The sequence below is a fragment of the Lissotriton helveticus genome, chromosome 6 (assembly GCF_964261635.1).
Source record: "Lissotriton helveticus chromosome 6, aLisHel1.1, whole genome shotgun sequence".
NCBI classification, from domain to species: Eukaryota; Metazoa; Chordata; class Amphibia; order Caudata; family Salamandridae; genus Lissotriton; species Lissotriton helveticus.
In genome coordinates this window covers 819,343,909-819,367,996 of record NC_136067.1, presented here as the reverse complement: position 1 = coordinate 819,367,996, position 24,088 = coordinate 819,343,909, and the positions used below count along the sequence as shown (strand labels likewise).

At 44.8% G+C, this 24,088-nt stretch overlaps 1 protein-coding gene across 1 annotated transcript in view; it reads left to right on the top strand.

Moving 5' to 3' along the window:
* The window catches only part of LOC144762518 (uncharacterized), a 709,614-nt gene that overhangs the window by 339,376 nt on the left and 346,150 nt on the right, over window positions 1-24,088 (top strand). Inside the window, exons 28-30 of the mRNA XM_078647742.1 lie at window positions 220-458; window positions 12,398-12,536; window positions 18,063-18,183. Of these exons, the coding sequence (XP_078503868.1) occupies window positions 220-458; window positions 12,398-12,536; window positions 18,063-18,183 (499 nt within the window). The remainder of the gene's footprint in view (window positions 1-219; window positions 459-12,397; window positions 12,537-18,062; window positions 18,184-24,088) is intronic.

The following is a 24,088-nucleotide window of genomic DNA, read 5'->3' as shown; positions in this document are numbered from 1 at the left end:
TCTTGACCCGTTACAAAAATGAATACATTGCAAGTCAACAACACATACATATTTTATGATATTGTTTTTGCATTCAACCATCTGTTTCCACCTTTTTTGGCTCGGGAATACTGTTATTTCAAGCACTTTACTTCGACCATATAAGTTGTCTAACAATGCTCCAGTACCTAGATAGCTCTACTCTTCATTGTGTTTCAAAAACAAACTTGTCCTTTTCAGATTCAACAAACAGCAGCAGAGACAAATCAACTGAATGCCAACCAGCTCCAGACTGTTTGGAAGACCCCTGAAGAACTTCTAGATCTTCATAATCCCATCAATGCATATTCTTTGCTGAGATCCTTCCTAAAACTATGGAAGCAACTTGAATTATTTAAGGATATGTGGGGGCGGCTGAAGCTCAGAGTTGAGGAGATCAACAGTGTACCTCTTTACAAGCAATTTTCTGAGCTCTATAGGTAAGTTTAACTGAGAATACATGTGCGATATAAAGGGAGAAACACTGTTATGCTTGTCATGTCTATAGTATTTAAAGATGGCCCTCCCTCGCTTTGTTCTAAACTTTTTGTTTTTCAGTATATCTAAGTAAATTATAGATAAATGTTAGTAACTTACTACAAACAAGAAGGTACTTCTAGGCACAATCATGGCTCTCTCTGCTGGTTTAACAGTTCCCCTCCTCCTCTTGTGTGAAGTCACCTGTGGGAATTGGAAGCCATGTACAGCCTTTCTCGTGGAAAAGTGTTGATTGCACACAATGCTGTGTATGCAACACCACCTTCAGGCTTTCAGTGATAGGACAAGTGATGACATTAGGAGGGGCTAAGCATACTGAATCCTATGCCTCCACCCACAGACTTTTACAGATAGGAAAGCTGAAACAGGAGAGTCAGCGTAATAGGGCACCACCCCATGGAAAAAACAAAGCAGCCTTGTCATGCTCATAGAAACATGCCTAGCTGTTTCTCCCTGCTGTAAGTTAGCACAATGGCAAGGGAAGTAGACTGATCTTGACAGGAATACAAGATGATCTGCAGGTCATGATTTTGTATTTTAGCAAGACCTACTTATAATATCAGTAAATTGACTACTGTTAAATAGGAAAACATCTGTTGATTACAGCACTTCAAAACAGTGAAAGTACCACTATGTAAAAACAAACAATTATCATCATAAAAAGTACACCTGGCAAACAGGCAGATCATATCTCAAATGAATGGGTGGGAACCCACTTAATTTTCCCTTTTGTTTTATTTGTATCTATATTATATATCTATATTGACTTATTTATTTACTATGGCTGAGTAGTGGCATAATATTAACCAAGGAGTTCCATGACTTTATAGAGGTACCAGGCAGAATGTGACATTACTGCATATGGTCGTATAACTCCTTAGTGACATGCAATATTCTTGGAATGTACAGTTCAGATTACATCATTCAATAAATTGAATTTAGCTACATTTTGGCTAAAATATATGTAAGAGTGTATTAAGTGGGTCAGTGGCATGTGCAATACACATTGAATGACGCTCCTAGTTATAATCTAAAGCTGGTTGTAGTGGGCTTCTCATTATACCATTAAAGGTAATGGGGTGAGATAAGCTTATGAAGAATTAAGTCAATTGTATATTCCTGAAGAGATTCTTTCACGTTCCTGTGCAATACACACATGTAATAAATCAGCCCTCCAGGAGGACTCCAATCATATAAATTGTTTAGCAGATTCTTACATCACAAATGGATTAACAAATCCAGGATACCATTAAAAAATGCATTTGGAATTTGGTAAATATATATGTCCCTGGTTCTCCTCCAAGTGTCTCTAATCATTTTCTTCCCCTGGCGGAAAGGTATCCCAATGTACCCTTTGGTACCATAGCCTTAGACTGTGTTTAGGAGGAAACCTTGCGTCTTAAATGCTGTCATAGACAATGAATGAAATGTGGGTTTGAAGTGAAAGATATTTTATTTATTCCTTATTTTATTTAATTATTTATCTTTTGAATGTGTTATTAATATATAGAACAAAAACACAAATCACAGGATTCACCAGCCATTCCCTAAATAGGCAGTTGTCACCTGTGGTGACATTTTAGGATCACTGGCTCATTAGATACTCTTGCACAGTCATTTGGTAAAATACAGTGCAGCCTCCGGGGGGCGTGGCTAAGCCGCCTAAGATGGCGGACCGATCCCTCTGAGGCTCTTGCTTCCGGCCCACATCAAAGGCCTGCTACAAGATCCTCCATGAGGCAACAAGGGTATTGCGGGCGGATCTAGCCGTCGGTACCTCTGGAGAGGGCTCGGAGGTGCCCGCAACAACAAGAAACGACCCACAACGGACCGGCAGAGCTGCGCTGTGTCACCTGGGTGCGCCCGGCAAGATGGTGGCTGCGGAGTGAAGCGGCGCCGCTGTGAAGTCGCGTAATCCAACCCCGGCGCAACACCGATGTGACAGCGGCTGATAGCGCAGAGAATCGGCGGTGAGGAGGAGCGGTGCCGCATAGAGCCAGCAACGTAGGCGAAGGGAGCGAAAAGCGGACTGGCCCGACTCGAGGGCGGCCCATCCCCCATCGGGCGGGCGCCTCGCCGCAGGGGCCTTGCCCGCCAGAGACGCGACCGCAGGGGAGAAGCGGGCTGCTCGCCTCGGCAGCGATTCCAGTAATGCACTAGAGGCCGAGACCTGGGAAGATGCGGTGCTGGGCGACCCACTCGGCGGCATCTAAGGGCACTTCAGACCTGGAGGAGAGACGGGATGCTTCCCCGTGGGGTGGATGGTGGCGGACCCCCTGGCGAGACGCCACAACCGTTTGACAGGTGAGGAGGAGAAGCGGCTGGGGGGCAAACGCGTGCCTCGCGCCCCCCGCAATAGGAGAAGTCTGGAGAACTTAGACGGCTCAAGCGACTGGAGGCAACCCATCCCTCACAGGCAGTGCCCCTCGGCCCCCCTGCCACATCAGCAACCGGAGGCGCTGACGGAACGCAGCGGTGGTCGCCCCAAGCCCGGCACGGATTTCCCCCCTCGGTGAGCCCCCCACTTGAGGCACGGCCCCTGGCAAGTCATCCATAAGTCAGTGAGGCCAACAAGAGGGAGTGCCCAACAGAAGGCCGACAGCGACTCTGGGACTACTCCGTCGCTGCCACCACGGGCACATCTGCCGCGGCACCAGATCACCACCACCAAACCTCGGCCCCGCAGAACACATGACACCCCTGTCGCTGGGTGGCCCCCCCATCCACCACCTGCGAGGCCCATGCGGACTGACATCAGGAGAGGACCCGGGTGACGAAGGGGCCCGCCCGGAATCAAGCACTCTACCGGTCAGATCGCACCCGCCGCCCAGGGGACACCAAAACTACGGAGACCCCCTTGCCTCTCATGATGGGTCGCCGGACAGCGCCAACCACGCAAGGGGCAGACTCACAGAAACCGCAATGCCCAACACCGGCACAGACAGCACAACGGGATGACCAGGACAAGGTGGATTCCACGTCCAGAAAATTAGACCAAGTGCTAGCAGCGATAGAACACTCCAGAGTAGCCATGGAACAACAATTTGACTCTTTAGCCACGGACCTTAATCTTCTCCGAGACGACCATAGGAAATTGTCGGACAAAGTGTCTCAAGGGGAACAAGAATTACAGACGCTCTGCCCGCAGGTACAACAACACCACCGCGACATTGCAGACCTCCAATCAAGACTCAAAACCCTGGAGCATAAAGCGGACGACTTGGAAGGACGCTCCCTTAGGAGCAACATCCGCGTCATGAACTTGCTGGAGGGAGCGGAGGGGGCGGACCCCATTCAGTACATCACCGACTGGATCGCGTCCTTCACACCATCCACAGACCTGACCCCTTTCTTCTCGGTGGAATGGGCGCACCGAGTCACAACATGCAAGCCGAAGCCAAGCCTACCCCGAGGCCGTTCCTGCTGAAACTCCTCCACTTCAGAGACAGAGACGCAATCCTTCGAGCGGCCAGAACACATGGGCGACTGCAAGTGAAAGATAAACAAGTCATGCTCTTCCCCGACTACTCCCGGGCAGTACAGCAGCTCAGAGCCACCTTCCAAATGGTGAAGCGGACACTTCGACAAAAGAACATTCAATATGCCCTCTTATTCCCGGCCAAACTCAAGGTGATCCACGAGGGCTCCACACACTTCTTCACCCACCCGAAAGAAGCAGACACCTGGGCAGAACAACACACTCCACGCCACCCGGCGCCAGTGAGTTCACATAATAATCCACCTGGGCGGCGGCCGCGGGGCCAGAGACGCAAAATGGCCAGAGACGCAAAATCACCCTGATGCAACTCAGCACCCGCTCCACCCCGCCGGGGAAGGGCTCCCCTTGACCTCTCCCAGATCATAGCGGAACGTAGGAGAGGGCTCCAAGCTGTGACTGCTCTAGGCCCACCTGAGGAAGCATCAGACTTCGACAGCGAACTGCATCTGTTCAGCTCAGAGGAAGAAACCAGCGACACTCCGGTCTCCCGTGAAGGGTCCCAAACACCCCCAAGCGTGACACCCCAGACTTACTGATGTGACATTGGACACATACGCGAAGATCACCCACCACAGTAGCAGGGCCCGCGCTGCCCTACCTCTCGGATCCTGAGAGGTCCAGACCGGTGTAAAAATATTCGTGTCTGGGGGCTGGACCCTGGGCGCAGCTAGATGGACGTCACACCGCCCCGGACATACCTGGTGGCAAACAAGACACTTATGGAGCCACTTCCATAGTCACTAAACTTCTCTTTGATAGTGGAGCCGGCGGCGCCGAAAAGGAACCTAGCCACCACCCCTCAGCAACGAATTAACAAACTTACATGTTCTACAGTTTGGACGTATTGCCCCGAGCGATAGGTCCCCCTAGTTGGGAATGTTTCCCGAAGTTGCAGTTTCTTTCCCCTGTATGTTATTATATTCCTAGTCACAGAGCAGTCAACCGACATGATGGTGCGGGCGCGGGGCGGTGGTCGGTGGGTCAGCGGGGAACGGGGGGGGCTGGGGGGGGTGGGGGGGAGGAGATGGGTGGGTGGCCCACGATTACCTCACATGGCACAACCTCATCATGACACCCACGGCGCCACACTCGGATCTTAAAGTCATAACTTGAAATGTCAAGGGGATGCACATAGCCGCAAAACGATACTCCATCTACGCCTACATAAAACGACAACAGGCGCAAGTGGCCCTCCTACAGGAGACTCACCTAACAGACCTAGAGGTCGGCCCCCCTCACCGTAAATGGCAGGGAATCATATGTGCCACGAAATATTCTGCCTTCGCAAGAGGCGCGCTGGTGTGGATCAGACCCGGAGTGCCATTTAAAGAACAAACCAGACTAGTAGACAGAGACGGACAATACACCTTTATTAGCAGCCTAATAGAAGGCCAGCCTATACAGCTCGGCAGCATCTATGCCCCCAATACAGAGCAGGACCGATACTGGTATGAGCTAACAGGAATCCTGGCCCGCTACACTGCGATCCCTAGACTATTAGGCGGGGACTACAACTGTGTATTAGATTTACTCCTCGACAGGTCACACACCCCGCCGCAGAGTTCCCCAGCACGCAAACAAACTGAGAGCTTCCGCAACTGGGTGAGTCGCTGGGCACTGGTAGACACCTGGAGAGCCTGTCACCCAACAACCAGACTATACTCCTTCCACTCTATCCCACACGACCTTAGGGTGCGCCTGGACAGGTTCCTATGCTCCTCTACATTAATACCAACGATACAACACACTGACTACCTCGGACGCACAGTATCGGACCATGACGCACACTTTGTGACCCTGCGCTGGTGACCGCCCCACCCCCGGTCCCCACGTGGCGACTCCCCCAGGAATGCCTCACTGACCAAGCCTTTTGCCACACGCACGGGGACTTCATCAGTGCGCACTTCCAACGCAACGCGCGCTCTGCTTCCTCTGGAGGCATAGAATGGGACGAGTACAAGGTCACTGCGCGTGGACACTCCATCCAACAGATAGTGGGGGCAAGGAGAACACTAGAAAGGGCATTGAGTGAAGCGGAACTAACTTTGGCGAGTTTATCCCGTGATGCGGACCAAGGCAGGGCCTCCCCGGAACAAATAGGGGCAGCAAAGCTAACCTACGCGGAAACTCTCAGGGACCCACGGAAATACAACTTCCGTAAATACTCGACCCGCATGCACAGAGAGGGTAACAGGGCGGGAGCCCTTCTAGCATGCATGGCCAAACAGGACACAACCTCGCAGCCCATCACGGAACTGTTGAACGAAACGGGCCGACTCCACTACACCCAAGCTGATATCCTTAGCACATTCCGCACCTACTACACAGAAGTATACGGAAACCCTGTGCCGGCACCACACGACGCACTACAACAATTCCTAGGTGTTCACAGATTTCCTGCCATATCCCCAGAAGACCAAAGAGACTTAGACAGCAAAATCAAAGCAACAGAGATTAAGCATGCCATAGGGTCCCTTGCCCGAAATAAATCCCCCGGGATGGATGGACTCCCGCTGGAATATTATACCAAATTCAAAACACAGATAGTACCCCATCTCGCACTCACATACGAGGAGGCCAGGTCAACAGGGATCCTACCCGCATTGTTCCGGGAATCCATTATGGTAACGTTTTTGAAACCACATAGGGACCCCACACACCCTTCCTCATACAGACCCATTACACTCTTAAACGCGGACTGTAAAATCCTGGGAAAAATATTAGCTGACCGCTACTGTCCACTCATACCCACACTAATCCACCCAGACCAATGCGGTTTCGTGCCCGCACGCAACACCTCACACAACTTGAGGAGGCTATTCCACATCCAGGACGGTGTGTGTGAACGGTACCCCCGAGCAGCATGCCTCATATTCGATCTAGAGAAGGCGTTTGACACACTGTTGTGGTCACACCTGTTCGCGGTTCTCCAGTCATTAGATTATGGTCCGACCCTGCTTGCATACACGGGGCTCCTGTACAAGGGGCTCACCTCTAGGGTACGAATCGGTAAACTCATTTCACATCCCTTCCCGATCGAAAGAGGCACAAGGCAGGGGTGCCCACTCTCTCCCCTCCTGTTCGCTCTAGCGGTCGAACCCATGGCCATACGACTACGAAGGGAGGGCGAAGTCTGGGAGATACAGATCACGGAGACAGCGCACTGTATCTCCCTATACGCAGACGACCTGTTAATCTACGTCCGCGACGTGACCGGAGATCTCAACCCGATCTGGGACCCCCTGCAGGCCTTTGGCGCTATCTCAGGACTTAAGGTCAATTGGGAGAAGTCGACCGTCTACCCGCTCGGCCCCCATCTAGCGCCACACACAGTGACGCTAGGCACACAATCGCTTCACTGGAACGGAGCGGCCCCTCGATACCTGGGAGTGCGACTGTACCAATCCCCGGCGGACTTGTACGAAGGCAACCACTGCAAGGCGCTGTCTGGATTACGATCGGCAGTGGCCTTCTGGAAGACTCTACCCCTTGCACCCATCGGCCGGGTGGCACTGGCGAAGATGATAATGGTACCCAGACTACTCTATCACTTCGCCAACTTACCGGTAATCCCGCCCAAGTCCTTTTTCCTGGAGCTAGACACTCTACTAACAACACTCATATGGGGCGACGGCCGACATAGAGTAGCGCTCAGTAAACTACAGTTACCCACCACAGAGGGCGGCCTAGGTGCCCCGTCCTTCGAATCATATTTTCTGGCGGCGCAACTACAATGGCTATCCCACCGGATGGCAGAGCGCCATGTAATGGAAACTGCAACAGATACCGGCAAGATACCTCTACCGGTCATCAGACGCATGCTTCTGCCGGGCACCAAACCGTCCCGCACCCACCCACTCCAGGTATCTATAGCACTTAAATGCATGATGTGCATTCACCGACTCTCCAAGGGTACGCCGCTCTACTCCCCACTGTTGTCGCTAGTTTTTCTCCCTCGGAGGAACACCACTTCACCACCAGGAGTTTACAAACCTGGACCGATCATGGAGTAACAGAGGTAGCAGAGTTTGATCCAGGACGGACAACTGCTTACGTATGCCCAGATGGTGGAATGGTATGACCTCCCGATGGGCCAATTCCTCACGCATAGACAACTCCTAGAGAACACACGACCGCTCTGGGACTTGCGGGATGGGGAACCACCCACACACTCAGTGCTCCATACAATACTGCGAATGGGCTCCGGCAGACATCTAATAACATGGCACTAAAAAGCCATCAGGGAGCTGGTAAATGTTTCCCTAGACAGGAGGACGTGGGCAGGGTGTTCCACGACGCGGAATGGAAGCGTACCATAGAATACACCAAAAAAGTATCCAGAAACGCGAGATTTAAAAACATACAATTCAACATCCTCCACCGGGCCTACCTCACGCCAGATAAGCTCCAACGATACTACCCGGACACCCCATTTCTATGCCCGCGTTGTGGCCTCCCTGCAGCACATTTCAAACACATATTCTGGGATTGCCCCTCCCTAAGACAATACTGGACCAGGATACACCAAACGCTTCGCACGTTAGTCAACCTACTACAAATAGAATCCTGGGAAGTTCGCGCGTTAAGGACTTACGGCAGAAAGAAATCGGAGAAGCTGCAATGGAGGTTCGCCTCCTTTGCACTCTTACTGGCAAAAAGAGCTATTGCCATGCACTGGAGAGCCCCCTCGGGCCCCCCGGAAGCAGCCTGGATAGGAGCGGTACACAAATGAGGGGCGGCAGAAGAGGAGGAAGTGAAGGGAATGCGAAAGAACCCCATCTCTCTAGAATGGGCACAGCTGCTCATACAATTTAAACACGAAACAACCCCAGAAGTCATACCAGTTCCGTCTCCCCCTCACACCCGAACTTCCCCGCGGCACCCGTCGCAATCACCAGACCCCTGAGCCCCCCACGCGCGGGGTGGAAAAGATCGGCAGAGAGCTCCCCTGCGGCTCGGTTGCTCTGACCCTGGTGGCCACCCCCCTCCCTCCTTGGCGCCCTCCGCGCACCGCGCTCCCTGCCCCGGACCAATGAGCCGCACACGTCCAACACTGCATGTTACACTAGGAAAAGTTTCCCCCCACGGTTACAAGATCTCCCTTTAATTACAGACCGGTAGTTCCGAGACCGGTGCACTTTTTTCCACACCGTATTTATCACGAGATTACAGGCTAAAGACAGTACACATGGGAACGACACCCGCACACGCCTCTACGGACGTATAATCGTACGTATCATCGTGCGGCCCGTTTCTACACGTCTCTGCACGTTTTTAATAGAATCCTTTATCTGGACCTTTGGCAATCGAATAGTGGAATTTTTAAATAGAACGACTGTTGCTTATGCTAAAGAAGTAGTACATGAAATACGCACAGTGTGTCTATCATCTTTATCTGTCCGGCACATGGTGTTCATTTATTGCTAGCTTTATTAGGAAATCGGATCTCTCGTTACAAGTATCGATTGTGCTGTGTGAACTGCCCATTCCTAAAGCGAAATACATTTTGTGGCTCCTGAAGAAGGCGTCTTTTGTACGCTCAAACGTGCGTCGACTATATTAATGCCACCAATTGATTCGTTTCCGTTATATTAAATTTGCTTTGTGGTTGTTTTTTAACAACGGTTTTATATCAATTTTTATTTTTGTTGAATTTTATTTTCTATAACATGTCTTTTTAATGAATTTATATACTGCATATGATGAATACATTAAAAATTTGTGTTTTTATTAATCTTTTGATTCTTGAGTGTTTTCCCTGAGTTCCCTGTCATTGTTTGTTTATATCTCCTAAATGCCTAGGATGTTACACACATAATCCGATTCATATGCACACTTCACAGCATTGGCTGACGGTAAATAACCACATTAAATTCAAGGCATTATGCCTTACCTATAAAGGCTTGCATGATCCAGGTCCCAGATACCTTAAAAAACTCCTCTCATGGTACGTACCAAATAGAGATCTTCGATCTAAAAACACTCTGACAGTGTCCTGTCCCAGGTTTAAGAGACTTAAATGGGGAGGCAGTTGTTTTACCACTGAAGCCCCGGTCCTATGGAATAGTCTACCAATGAGCATTAAAGCAGCTCCCACATTGATGTTTAAGGAAGCTAACAAGAACCTGGCTTTTTAACCTCTAAGTACCCAGTACCCTCACCTTACTGCCAATCAACCAGCGTCAAGACACCCACGGGTATTCAAGCGCTCTATAACATTTTTAACATAAACTTTTTAACATAACATCATTCATACGCACACATGTCCATAGATACCCTAAGACCACACTCTCACTGACACACATGGTAGCCCTGTCATCTTGTCCCTAGTCAAGATATTCTAGCTCTATGGACATTAGGCTTAAAGTCAATGAAGCTGGGCATGGGGTTGTCTGTTAACAATGCGAGAGTTGCTTAGTCTTCAGTAGCTCACGATGATGTTCACCGATCAGAAGTAGCTCTAACTATAGAAAAGGTTAGAGATCCCTAGAGGTCCAGCCTTCTCATACATCGCTCCTAAAGCATGGAACTTCCTATCTTCCTGATAGTGTGATAGTGACCTATACAAATATGTATGGCATAAAATAAACTGAGGGGGAATACCAAAAGAAATTACTTCCTCTCCCATTGTGAGAATAGGCATTCTGTAAGGTGCAGGTACTGTAAAAGCCTACACAATAATTACAGCTCTATCTTGACAACTATATTCCATAATTGACTTTGAATAGCCTGAATGCCAAGTTGGAGAAGAAAAAACATAACTTCTCTGTGTTCCATTAAGCTGTAGCAAATTACTAACACCCTTAAAATAGAAAGGAGACACTTATTTCTGGACAATTAGTAAAGAACACAGGATGAGAAATTACCCACTGAGAAATGACTTTCTTGGCCATCTAATTGGTAGCTAATGTAACAGGAACTTTTCTTTAAAATCTCATGACCAGCTCCAGAGCTCTGCAGAACTGGAAGTCAAAAATGCTTTAATAACTTAAGCTAGTATCAGAAAATAACCTCAATCATTTTCCTAGATCGGAAATATGGATTAAAAACATTGACCTAAAAATTAATCTCTTTTTGCTGTCTCCATTCTGCTGCAAAATCCACATTGCTCTTAATTCTGCACAGTCCAAATTTTTCTCTAATTCCAAGACAACTACAAGTAAGTGGGGACTAATATCTGATTCGGGAAGAGCAGGAGATAGCTAATGTGGACCTCCTATGAGAGAATTTCAACAATTCGCAAAAATAGAGGACTTTGGTAGCACTTCCTCCTCACAGAAATTCACAAAATGATAGTTCCTACTCCATCCTAAGACACTATTTAAATTGGTTGCACTTCTTTGAGTCTTTAAGTAAGTAAACAATTAGGGCTTATTTAATACATGGTTGATGGTCCGTCAATATGCTGTGCGCTCTTCCTCCACCAGTCCTGGAGGAAAACTGTCCTCCATACTTAGAAATGCCAGGACTATTTGATTTTCCCATCGTGGCAGTCATGCTTTTGGTGACATTGTAATTCCGGGTTTCCCATCAAGTCATGACAAAATGGCTCACTTGACTTGTTTTCTTATTTCTCATAAATAAACACTCACGTCAGGGGCTCTTGAAGCTTTATAGCAATGGCCCAACACTTTGGTTATTCTTTGTTCCCACTTATGGTCATCGCTGATTTTGTTTCTGGTCAGGATCCCCAATCCTGTCACAGTGGGTGGAGCAAGAAAAATCTGCACCTGAAGAGCCACCTTTAATAAGGGAGGCGACTTTCTGACATTCTAAAGCAGGCGAGATGCAAAGGCAGTGTTTCCACTGCAGAGACAGCTGAGGGTTTGCCATAGGGCAGAACATCTGCCGATATACAGCAAATGTGTAGCTATTCCACACTGTAAATGATGCATCAGTCATCAAGGCATCTAGTTTGAATCCTCTTTTCTCCCATAAATATTGAATTTCTTGGCAGAAGCTACCAAAAATGTAAAATTAAGCATAGACAAAGCAAATTCTTTGCGCCTTAAAAAAAAAAGGATTTTGCCAGTTCAGTCAGACACACAAAAAAGATATAGTATGGGCTGCTGTAGTGCCTGTTATTTTCACACACAGAACAAGTGAAGCCTGTGCAGCAGTACTGCAAGCTTTTCTCACAAAAAAGAAAGTATGAGAAAAGCAGCAAATACTTCTTCACTTACTCAGCAGCGGGTCACCATAGGTATCAGCAGTGCAATCTACACACACACTCACATGCATATACACAACCACCTGCACCTCACTCCACGCCTCCACCACACCAGTGTCACATTATATATATATAGTAAACATCTGCAAGCTAACTGTGGAGAAGAAATTCATTCATAACCCCTCCTCTTTTTGCTCTCTGTCCATCTTTAGAGTGGATATTCTGTACCCTAGCCTCAAAGCACTAGCCAGGCAGATGGGGAAAGAAGACGCGTTTGAAGCACTGTTGACCAGCACACAGACAATACATCCGCCAAAAGGAGCATCGGAGGTTGCTATCAGAACCCGCCAGGTAAGAGAGTTTCTGTAGGTCTGCCAACCTAGGAATGCTTTCCACTATCTAATATATCCATGGAGGACAAGTGCTGATTAGAAGGTGTAACTTTAAAGAGAGGATTGTTTTTTGAAGAGAGAGCAGCTGCATGGCATAGGAAGGATACCTAACCATCTGCAGCAAAAACCACTTTTGGGCACTTTAACCGGATTATAGACGGCATGGGCTCTGGTAGTCCAGATTCTCTACAAACGAGCTGGAAACCTGACTATCTGCAAGTGACTCCAGTGCACTTTACTTTTCACCGTGTGAATACACTTCGTCATTGGGTGGGCCATATGTGACATGGACCAACACCATGTGAGTTGGTAGGTCTGTTCATTTGAAAGTTGAACATTTTAGATATGTTGGCATTGTATAACTGAGGTTGATTCCATGAAACATCTGTTCTGTGAATGTTCAATAATCTTTCATTCTTAGTATACACAGCTATATTTCATATAAACTCATTATTTGTACAACTAGTGCACTTTCTTGCTTGCTCTCTGTTTCCTCAAATGGAATATTTGATTTTCAAATTTTCGTATGTGGTGAAATAGATTACTTCTAATTGGAAAGATGCCAGGTTACTGTCTATCCATATTTAGTGAGCCTGGGGTACTTTCACAAGACAAAATGATAAACTTTCAATATGTAAACTTTCTAAACCACTGCTTTCTCATCAATTGGTTTGGGCACTTGTTGATGCTTATGTAGCTACTCTTCTATAGACTAGGAGGTAAAATGTATTAGAACATTGGAATGTTGGGAGTTCCATTGTAGACAATGGAGTTCTCACTGTTTCTATGGGCCCGAAAAGGCCCGCAGAGCAACATTCCAGAGTCTTACAAAGGCCTCTCGGAGCTCGAGGGGATTTAAATACCCTCGAGCTTCGAGAGGTCTTTGTTTTATTTGTTAGAACATTCTGCCCTCTACTGGCAGAATGTTCTAATAGCCTTATAGCCCTTCGTAGCAGGGCTATGTCGGCTATTAAAGTCCCGCTACCTTGTTAAAGTCCCTCACCTTCGGCTCGGGCCTTTAACGCGGTAGCGGGCCTTTAATAGCCGGTATAGCCCGCTACGGCGGGCTATAAGGCTATAATATAATCTTATATATACATTAGTTTGGTCGATGATTTATGTTGTTGCAGTTAATGTAATACAGTGCTAGCGAAGTTGTATTTTCTTTCATTACTTCCATTTTCTTTATCTCCTTCTATCCCAGAGAACATGTGGTATACATTTATATTTCACTTGGTTTAAGAGTGATAATTATTTGCTTTGTTTTGTATTTGTTTTTGGTTTGTGTCATCGTTCTTATAAATTTCAATTTTTTTAACACAGAATTAGATTATATATTTTGGTGGGAAGGTGAGCTATGTAAAATATCACCAGTGCATCAGATAAATACATTGAGATCATTTGTATGATATTGTGACCTTCACCTCAGTAACAGAGGCACATGGCACACATGATTTCAACGTATGTCTATGATGTACTGATGAATAGCTATGAGATATGGAAGTGTCAGCGCTCCCTCACAGCATTCTTCAGGGGGCCCATTGTTTTGCGTTTTGTCACCTCTCAGAAATCTGTGTTTTTCTGATTGTTGCAATAGTTTTTATTTCTCACTGCAGTTTAATTAACAGTTGTCTCTGTTAGGAGCCCATATTCAATCACTTCCAAAGCGCTGTGTGCTAATAAGGGAAAAGGCTGTAAACACTGTTTGGATCATCCTGTTTTTTGTTGGGGTGGACAAGTGGCGTAATTCTCTCTAGCTTACTTACTCCTAACTATCACAAAATTACATGGAATTATGCGTAATTATGTGAGAAGCGTAATCTAGCATTTAGTGCTATTTGCTTTGTGCAAAATGCACCCTTGTGTACAAAAAGGGCCCCAGTACGCATTAGGCTCCAAGAAAATAGTGCTAGATGCTACAGGATACAAACCGCTACATCCAGCCGCTGCTCACTCTTTCTTAGTTTTTTATACTTGTGCTCCTGCAGTAGGATTTGTGCCCGAAAATACTCTTAAATACTAAAGTTGGCATAATTTCTGTACTTTCGCATCACAAGAGTATGAATAATTACTAAAATGACTCCGGTGTAATTAAAATGTTGCCCAGGTTTAGTTTTTTGTATCACAAGTGATGATACAATAATCTTAATTCAAAAGCCTCCTGTTTCAGGAATCTGCCTTTGACGCAAAATCGATATCATGATTTCTCTCTGAAAGCGACTTTTGAAAAGGATGATTTCGCCTAAACAAAATTTTGCTGGATATTTTGCACAGCCCTAAACAAACCAAGAAACGATGCTAGTTGAGGTTATGTAATGCTGCATGTTCTAAAGGAATGTACTGTCTTAAGAAAGTATTTGCTAATTTTCAATTTCAGAGTAGTCCTGAAAACATAATGTTATTACTTGAGGGGAGTTTGCAATATAACACCCTGAGTAAGCAGACAATACCTCATGGAGTAACAGGTGGAGTAGAAAGCAGTGTCTATCATTAGTATTATCAGAGGATTATAAATGATGTAGTGGACCCACATGATGCTGCTCTAAATATATGGTTAAAAAAGTGGGTTGGAAGTGGACAGGACCAGGGAGGCATATGAGATGACATCCCTTTATGAAAAAGAATGGAGATCCGTTGAGATGGCCCTTACAGTTGGGTACCCACCAAAATAATGATTACATTTTCACAATGCAACAGCGATACTTCATTTTAGCTTTGTTATATTTAAATCCTCTTAGGTAAATATAGAGCGAGTGGTGGAGCATTACTAGTTAATAATGGGGGAGGGCAGCCAAACTTTTATAAAGTAAGTAGGTGGGTAGTTGCAAATCAACAGTATAAAAGAGTGGTGGTGTTGGAATGTTCATGCTTATTTAGCGCTTTCTGTTACGTTATTTGGTTTGATGTGAAAGCCATACAATACACGGTGTGGCAATGGTTAACAGGCATAGGAGGTTCGGTTTACTGTACTTATTTCTCCCCAACATAGACTCAGAGCACCATGGAATGTGATGTTGTAGATAATTAGGAATCTAGACAAATGTGAAACTGGCAAGTGTAGAGGAGGGTATGTGTCTAAACATCCTGACTTACTATGCAAGGAGTCTTGGAGATAAGAACAAAAGAGGAGTCATGTTACAATACTTCTGGAGGCAAAACCCATGTTTGATTCTTTTATAGGAAGCACTCCTTGTGAGCTCAGAGTTTAGATTTTGGAGCTAAAAAGATATATTACCCTGGCGCATGCTACATTTAGAAATGATTTTCAAAGTGTGGCTAAACTAGTGAAAAATATCCCTCCATTCACAGTATTGAGTACCTGGCTAGATCCAGGGGCAGCTATGCTAGTTTCTTTGAAAAATGGGGCAGAAAACCTGTACCATATTCAATTAAACCACTCTCCAGAAAATTACACTATAGAGATATGCCCCTTAAGCACCACTGTCCATACACATATAAGGAGACACCCTCAAAGATGTTATGTTGGAAGATTCACAGCAGCAACACGTGACACAGATAACACCACATAATTCCCACAAGCTATAGTACTCTCAGATTTATGACTGGAACATGCTAGTCCTACTTTTCGGGAGTACACAGGTCACTATTCAGACTAGATGAATTTTTTGTCCCAAATACTGTAATTTCCCATATCTTTCCATTAGAATACTTGGCAAGGATTATATTTGGCCACTGCCCCTCCTGCTGACAATCATACTACAGACAAAATAAGTAAGGGAGAAGTGATGCCTTATTGGGAGCTCAGGGAACAGAAAGTGGTTACTGTCCTCTTGGACCAAGAGCAAGGCTTACTTCAAAGACAACGCTGGGCTGGTATAACCCTCTGGGAAGCATACCAGAGGGTTCTGGATTTGAGCTCAGGAAAGGTACTTAGGACAAATTCATGCTTTATGCAGATAGTATTTTTCATATGCAGCATATCCATTTGCCATGATTCAAATTTGCTGGAATGTTCTTGGAATTTGGAAAGTTCTATGGGTATAAGATTAATTGGTCAAAATGTATTAATCTACAGATAAATGAGGGGCATGATACATTGAAAGCCAAGGTGCCCAGAGAAGGCTATCCCTGAGGCCAGCACTACTGTCTGAGGATTAATGCTATTGGGTCTGCGTGGCTCCCGGCACGGTCTTCTGTCGGAAATATGAGTTTATTCAGTTTGTAAACTGAGAGGTAGTCCTGCTGACTAAGCCTATTAGCACTTAGCACTCAGCAGCCTGAGGGATTGCAGTATGAAACCAGAGTCTGTGATAAGGGGAAAGAAATTCACAGCTCTGCTGCTGGTGGCATGACCTTTTAAAATCTTTTTAATTTTCTGGGTAACTTTGTGGTCTAAAACTGAAGACTGTAAGATGCTAAGGTTTATCATCTCTTCTTGCATTCCGGCTGTACTATCTATGTAAATCTAGGGATAGCACTGATTCCTAAATCTTCAAGATGTTGCCTTTGATGTCATTAATATGCTAATTGCTAACTTTGAAACCTGATAAAATCTACCTATTTGTGGTTCCTGAAAGGTGGGAGTATTTGTCAGATGCAGGTAAGGCAGTGTATGATTCTTATGTGGGCCTTCATGACCCACAGATGACCTCTGCCCTTAACATTTCCAAGAGACAGACCCCAGGAGCTCTAGGACTATTATCAGGATTAAGACTCCTTCAGACATTTTCCCATTTTTGCTCCTACTCACCCTACTTCTACTTTGCTGGATGCACAACTGCCTGCTACATTATTTTAATAGTAGTGAATGACTTTTTCGCAGGTTTAGTGTGGCACCACCTAGGGACCGTGTACCTTCTTAGACTGCACAGGCCTACGTCTTCTCATGGAGGACATGGGGAGGCCAGTGCAGCAGCACCTAACAATGTAAATGCAACTGGTTAGATGTGTGCCTCTTTTTCATGCCCATTATTGCCAATTGCTAATAAAGTTAGAAAAATCATTGTTTTATTACTGACCACTGTAGCAGGAGAAAGACCCTGCTTTTAACTCACACAGAAGAAGCAACATTTCAAGGGTTCTCTTAAAATTTACAATTGTGATCCCTTTGCATTTGAGTGCTCAAATAAATATAAATGTATTGATATTTATTTCTTTGTAAGGCAAATAATGTTTATTGAGAACATTAATGGTGTATTCATACTAATGCACAAAATTGCTGTAAACATTGGTGGGGGACAACATGGAGCAGTGCAAGTCCCTATGGATGCTGTGTAAATTGTAGGTTGTAAAGTTTTACTTACCGGTTATTTCTCCCCCTTCCACCAGCCTTCCTCAGGGTTACACTTCACTTGATTCCATAACATGTGATTTCATTTCATGTCAAAGTTCATGTGCTGCATTTTCCTGTGATGTCACATTATACTAATTACAACCGGTCTGTTACCAGAAGCAATAGTGTAAGCTGTATTAATCTACAAGCAGGAGAAAGTGCTGATTGCCACCTTCTCTCTTTTGACTGTAGCTTCAAAGAATTCTGGAAGGCCTTGAAATCCATATGATCCACGAAGTCCTAAAGAAAGTTAACAAAGAAATAACTATGGTTATATCCGAAAGAGCAAGAGAAGACCGAGGTCTGCCTACAGGTAGGAACCCAGGGCAGGGATGCATTTCACAGAAAGGTGCTAATGTTATCATTATTACTGGCCAGGCAAGTGCTTGCTACCCATGGTTGTTCTTTAACACTGTGAAGGTTGCATTTAGGATGCCACAGTCATCAACTCTCTTTTGGGCTTCTCAAACTCTTCGTGAGGTGGAATTTGTTTCAATAGAATTTGCTGCATTATTATGATATGACTGCCTTACTTTTATTTTATTTTCTAGCGCTGTTTCATTAGCATTCAGATCATGTCATCAGACTGATATCCCACTGTGCAAGTGGCCACGTTTGATCAATCTTATGTTGGTGCGCCCCTACTTTTCTAGCATCCCGCTGACAACTCAAATATAGTGGATTAATGACACTCCACCCTGATTACATTACATAACCACCATACTTGGAGAAATAATTCAACAGAAGTTGTTAATCGTCCCCATGTCATGTCATGTTACTTTTTGCCAATCTTGATTTCACTACCAATATCACCAGGTAGTCTAGAATTTGTAGTTTAATTTCCCTTCATGATTATCATTGTAGACCTATGACGTCTAGCATGCTTGGCAGGTCACAGCTATTTATTATACTCCTAATCTATAACTATGTACATTGGTTCACCGGTAGCTTTATGAAACCTGAGAAGGGCCCCCTGCCCAGAAAGATATTCAAGCAAAGATGCCTGGTCACTGTGAGCCCCTACCCTCCACAGCCAGGATCCCAAGTTCCCTGTGTACATTTGGGATCTTGTGTACGCCCCTGTGGCTCACTGCCCTCTCTGATTCTGTGGAACTGTAACAAAGGTTGCAAAATTGCCACTATTGAGTCTGCATTTGGTGATAGCTGCATGTAGAGGCTATGACAAAGAACAAGTTGTATTTTCTGTTAACAGTTTCAATTCCAACGCGGTTGTTGGATTGCTCCCTGTTGGCAGGCACCATGCTGTCAGTTACAATCTGTCTTTTTATTCTTATTGGTTGCAAACCAGGCAAAGCAAGACCAAGGCATGATTTTCTATTATGGTACATTAAAGAAATAGAACCTGTTAAGGTAAGTCGCAGTAGAAAACATGAATTATTACGAAATATTCTGGAAATAGGGTGGGCACAGGCCAGGGCCATGTATGATATGGATTCATTACAGCTTACAATGTTTGCATAAAGTATATATGAAGAGTGCGTTTGTGTGAGCCACTGTATTTATTGGTTGAGTGTTGTATGTGTACAAACCATGCTGAATTTGAGTCAACATGAAACAGTCATGCAATTGTGCAGGACACATGGTGACTGCATAGCACCCTACGAAACATCAACATACATGACTCAGATGTATACTACTCGGGTGTGACCACAAGCAGTCCATAGCAAATCAAATCAAATAAAATAAAATATTACTTTATTTGGTTTCCATAGCAAAAAAACATAAAAGTTAATATTTTTAAAAGCCACGTACATTGATAGATAGTTATACAAATTTAAAAGACAAGCATGCCTTCATAAAATATCTTGAAATACAAAAATAATGTTAAAACCATTAATATAATCAATGTGTGTAAAAATCAGTAGCAAGGTATAGTCTGGAGGAATATGAATAGCAATATTTCTGTTATAAATTAGTCCTACGGCTAATACCAAACTTTAAAAATGTAACAATATTTGTTGCCAGGCATTCTGTCTCCATGAGTTGCAGCACAATTAGTGCAGGACAACATTGGCGTAAGCCTCACATTTTTAAAATTGGGATTATCCAGTGCTTTCTCGGTTCTTCATAAAATTTACAAAAAAGGACCACATGGATTAGTGATTGGGTTGATACTTCGTCGCAGGGGCAAGGTGTTAACAGCTTCGACCAATCATTGATTCTAGGAAAGGTTACCAGGCGATGGAAAATATTCAGCCTAAAACGAGTCAAAAGAACCTTTCATAGCCACTCAAATTGCAAATTAAGTAAGGCTGCATGGCCATAGTGGATTGAATCAGCATGGAATGTTGAACCGAGCTTTTTTTAACCTCAATAACCAGATGCCTATCCTCCAGATGAGTCAGGCATAGCTTTTTCAGCCCTTTTCTTGATAACTCTGCGATAAGTGAGGGGCGATGGTAATATCTTTCTAGTCCCAAATCATACAGAAACCTTTTGACATATAAAAACCAACCGATCCTATATCAGCTTTCAAGTGCAAGACAGTCGTTTAATAAGCGTTGGTTAAAAACTGTCTTTGGAGAGAACCAGAGGCGGTGCCACAATAGAATTGGCTGCATTTTTACGATATCAGTAATATATGGCAAACCTAGTTCTAGGTGGCAGCTAAAGGTCGTGGTACCTCGCGGAACAGCTAAGAGGTACCTCAAAAAACAGTTTTCCACTTTTTGAAGGGCTTCCACCTGACCGTAACCCCACACCCCTGCTCCATAAATGGCTGTACTGATGCATTTTGCCTGGTAAATCTGGATCATCTCTGCCGGGGGTCTTTTACCTAGCCTCTGCGCAAAACTTACTAGTGCAGAGGTAGACCGTATGAATAACAGCTTTCTGGCCCCAATAGCTTTTCTACATGTGCACTTATCATCAATTAAAATTCCTAAATAGGGATACGTATTCTTGTTCTCCACTTTGGTATTATTGATGAAAATATCTCTCCTTTTCTTATGCCTTGGCCCTGAATTCATAATAAAAGTTTTTTTTAATGTTAATTTTTAAATCTAAGTTAGACATATAGGTATTATACCTATTAGGCGAACGTTGGAGTTCCAGGGGGGTGCAAGCAATAATTACTGCGTCGTCTGCGTAGAGTAGAGCAGGTATCGGGCGTTTGTGAAGTAGGGGAAGGTCCTGGCACCTCTCCAACAGGGCTTGTTCAAGGCCATTTGTATAAATTGTAAGAAGGAAGGGTGCCAGGACACAACCCTGCCTGACACCCCTGTCAAACCTAAACGGCGCCGTCAGTTCCCCTCCCGCTCTAAACCTCACCCTGGCCGTGGCATTTGAATGCAATTCACAGAGAAAATGAACCAAGGAGAGCTCAACTCCCATCTCTATTAAAATGCCCCACAATTTCGAATGGCTTACGCAATCGAAGGCTGATGTTAAGTCTACGTTTGCCGTGTGCAAACTCCCACCCTTTACATTCACATATTTGCCCATTAACAATGTCAAATTTAGGACTTGCTCGGTGGTACCCATACCCTCCCTGAACCCGTATTGAAGGTCTGACAATACGTTATCATCAGCCCATTGTTGTAGGCGCTCTAGAATAATGCACCCCACAACTTTGCCCAAAGAATCTAATAATGAAATGGGGCGATAACAAAATGGACTTTGACGATCACCTTTTTTGAATACTGGGACCAGGATTGAGTCGGACCACGATTTCACCAGCCCACTGTGCAAGTGGCTTCCAATACCCTGACCAATATTGGCGTCCAGAGATCCATGTTATATTTAAAAAGGTCTACCGGGACCCCGTCAGGGATTGGTGCCATTCCCCCTTTGCTTGCCATTAAGATAAGTTCAATTTCTAACTGAGTAAAATCAAGTACGAGAGGGAAAATTGAGGGTTTTTGACAGGATCTCATCATCTCCATATCTTTATGATCAGTCACTTCTCCAGCAGTTGATCCGAATATCTGTGAAAAGTGTTCCACCCATGATAACTCATCAATAGCTGATTCAATTTTATCGTTAACCCTAGGTTCAGAAAAAAATGGAGATTTAATTATCTTCCAAAAGGCAGTACCATCTTTCATCAAGCATCTCTTATGAAGTTCTGCCCATAGTTCCTGCTTCAATTCTGCTTTTCTTGCTTTAACTGCATGGTTATAAATCTTTCTAAGTAGTATGATTTCTCATGTATCCCTTTCTTTTTTGTGGAGGGCAGATTTTAGGTTGGAGTATGCTTCAGTGCAAGCATTATTAAACCGACCCTTCATTTTCCTCTTGTTCCCTTTAGGATAAATATATAAGGCTTCCTTTACTACATTAGTTATAACCGAAAAGTTGTCTAAAATCTCTTGATGAGTAGAGGAAGGGTCCAAACATTTTTCTATGGCCTTAATGGAATTCTTCACTACTTCCGAAGTGATCTTAAGTGGGTCTGGGATCCCACTTGAGCGAGTATCCATTTATTCTGTCCAGTACCAGATATTCCGGACCGTATGTACTCACTTGCTTAGTCTTTTCTCGACAGATAGGAAGATAAAGGGTAACCTTTTGGGAAAATGGTCACTGGTAGCGTTATCGTGGGTTTTAAAATACAAAATACGGGATGCTGCAGTACTTAACACAAATATAAAATCTATGGAAGTAGAAGCTCCTCTGCCATTAAAGGTCGGCATAAGGGGGACTCAGGGGACCACCAATTCATTTGCCAGGCCAAGATCTAAAATGAATAGGGTCTCATTTAAACAATCCCCACTCAATGTATGTGGAAAATGGGTCAGGTTATTGACGTTCTCATCTTGCAAACCACAAGTTAAATTATCATTTAGCCCACATGGTGATAGATTAAAATCACCCCCCAGATAACGGAAACTCTTTTCTTTTTATTCTTGTTACTAATATCCATTAGGATGTAGTGGATCTCTTTTAGGGTAGCTATCAACTGAAGCTTTTGCAGATTATTATAAAAATTAACTAAGACAAAAATGTCGGATTTATTCAAATCAAGAGTAATTATTTGAAAGTTCGATTCCAATTTTAAGGGAGTGATTTCCCCAATTGCTAAAAGTTTAGAGACAAACACAGCCAGGCCTCCTTTTGCACGCCCTGATGGAGAGGGAATCGCGGATGGAAAATAAGTTTTAAATCCGTTAATATGGGTAGCTGATACGGCCCACGTTTCTTGGAGACAAAGAATATTAAAATTCTGCTTAAAACTAAGCCACTCATCATTGATAGCTTTGGAGCGCAGACCTGCAACGTTCCAGAAAACAATACTAAGTCCCGGTGCACTTGAAAAACTTGCCTGGGCGGTTCTTGGTGCTACAGGTCCTCCTGAATCGACTGGAGATAAATTGTTATCTGTACTAACCTGGTTCGTTAAAATTATCCAATCGGAGCCCAACCACTCTGTTTCAGTACTTTTTATCAACGTGGCTGTTGAGGGTTTTTGCTCTTCCTCCCTAGTAGCTGAATTTGGTTTGATATGTTATGTTCTAATGGGTCCCTCTGTCCCACCACTTGAGAAGGAGTAGAGGTGTCCCCTAAGTAAGTATTGATTGTACTTTTCTCCAACCTGGGCGTCACTCTAGCTATACAGGTTGGTTGTCATTCCACAGCATCTAGGGAGGATAGCGCCTCAAACATGTTTACCGTTAAAATAGGACAATTCCCTTTACCGCTCGTCTGAGGATCGGTTTGCAGAAAAAGCCCAGTGGGAGAGCGCTTATACAGGTGCTTTGAGGAGAGAATTCTTTCCTGATGCTTAGTAAAGATCGGACCAACTACGGATGGCGAAAGTTTATAACTATGCAATCGCCGTCAATATTCTTTGGGGAATCGCCAACCCACCCTACTCTTCGGTCCATCAAAATTTCGTTAATACTCTGGGGTCTAAATTTTTTATGTTTAATCAGCCTGTCAGCAGTTTTATTTCGGAGCGCCATCCAGGATTCGCTCTGTCCATTTTTTAGTACTGGCACCCCAGTTAAAATTATTATATATGGGCAAGAAGCTGGCGGTAAACCTATGGTATCAGAGCTAGGATTCAGAGGCCTATTGTAAGAGTAATTCAAACTAGCTGGCCCTGATCCACTCGTTGCACCCCCTCTGGAGTGCTCCATTTCTTTTGTGCCCTCAGCTTCCCGGGTTGTTAAATTGGGCACATGAGCTTCCCTTAACCTCCCACTTGCTCCTACAGAGCCCAGAGACCGGGGCTCCTCCATGTGAATTGGGCTTTT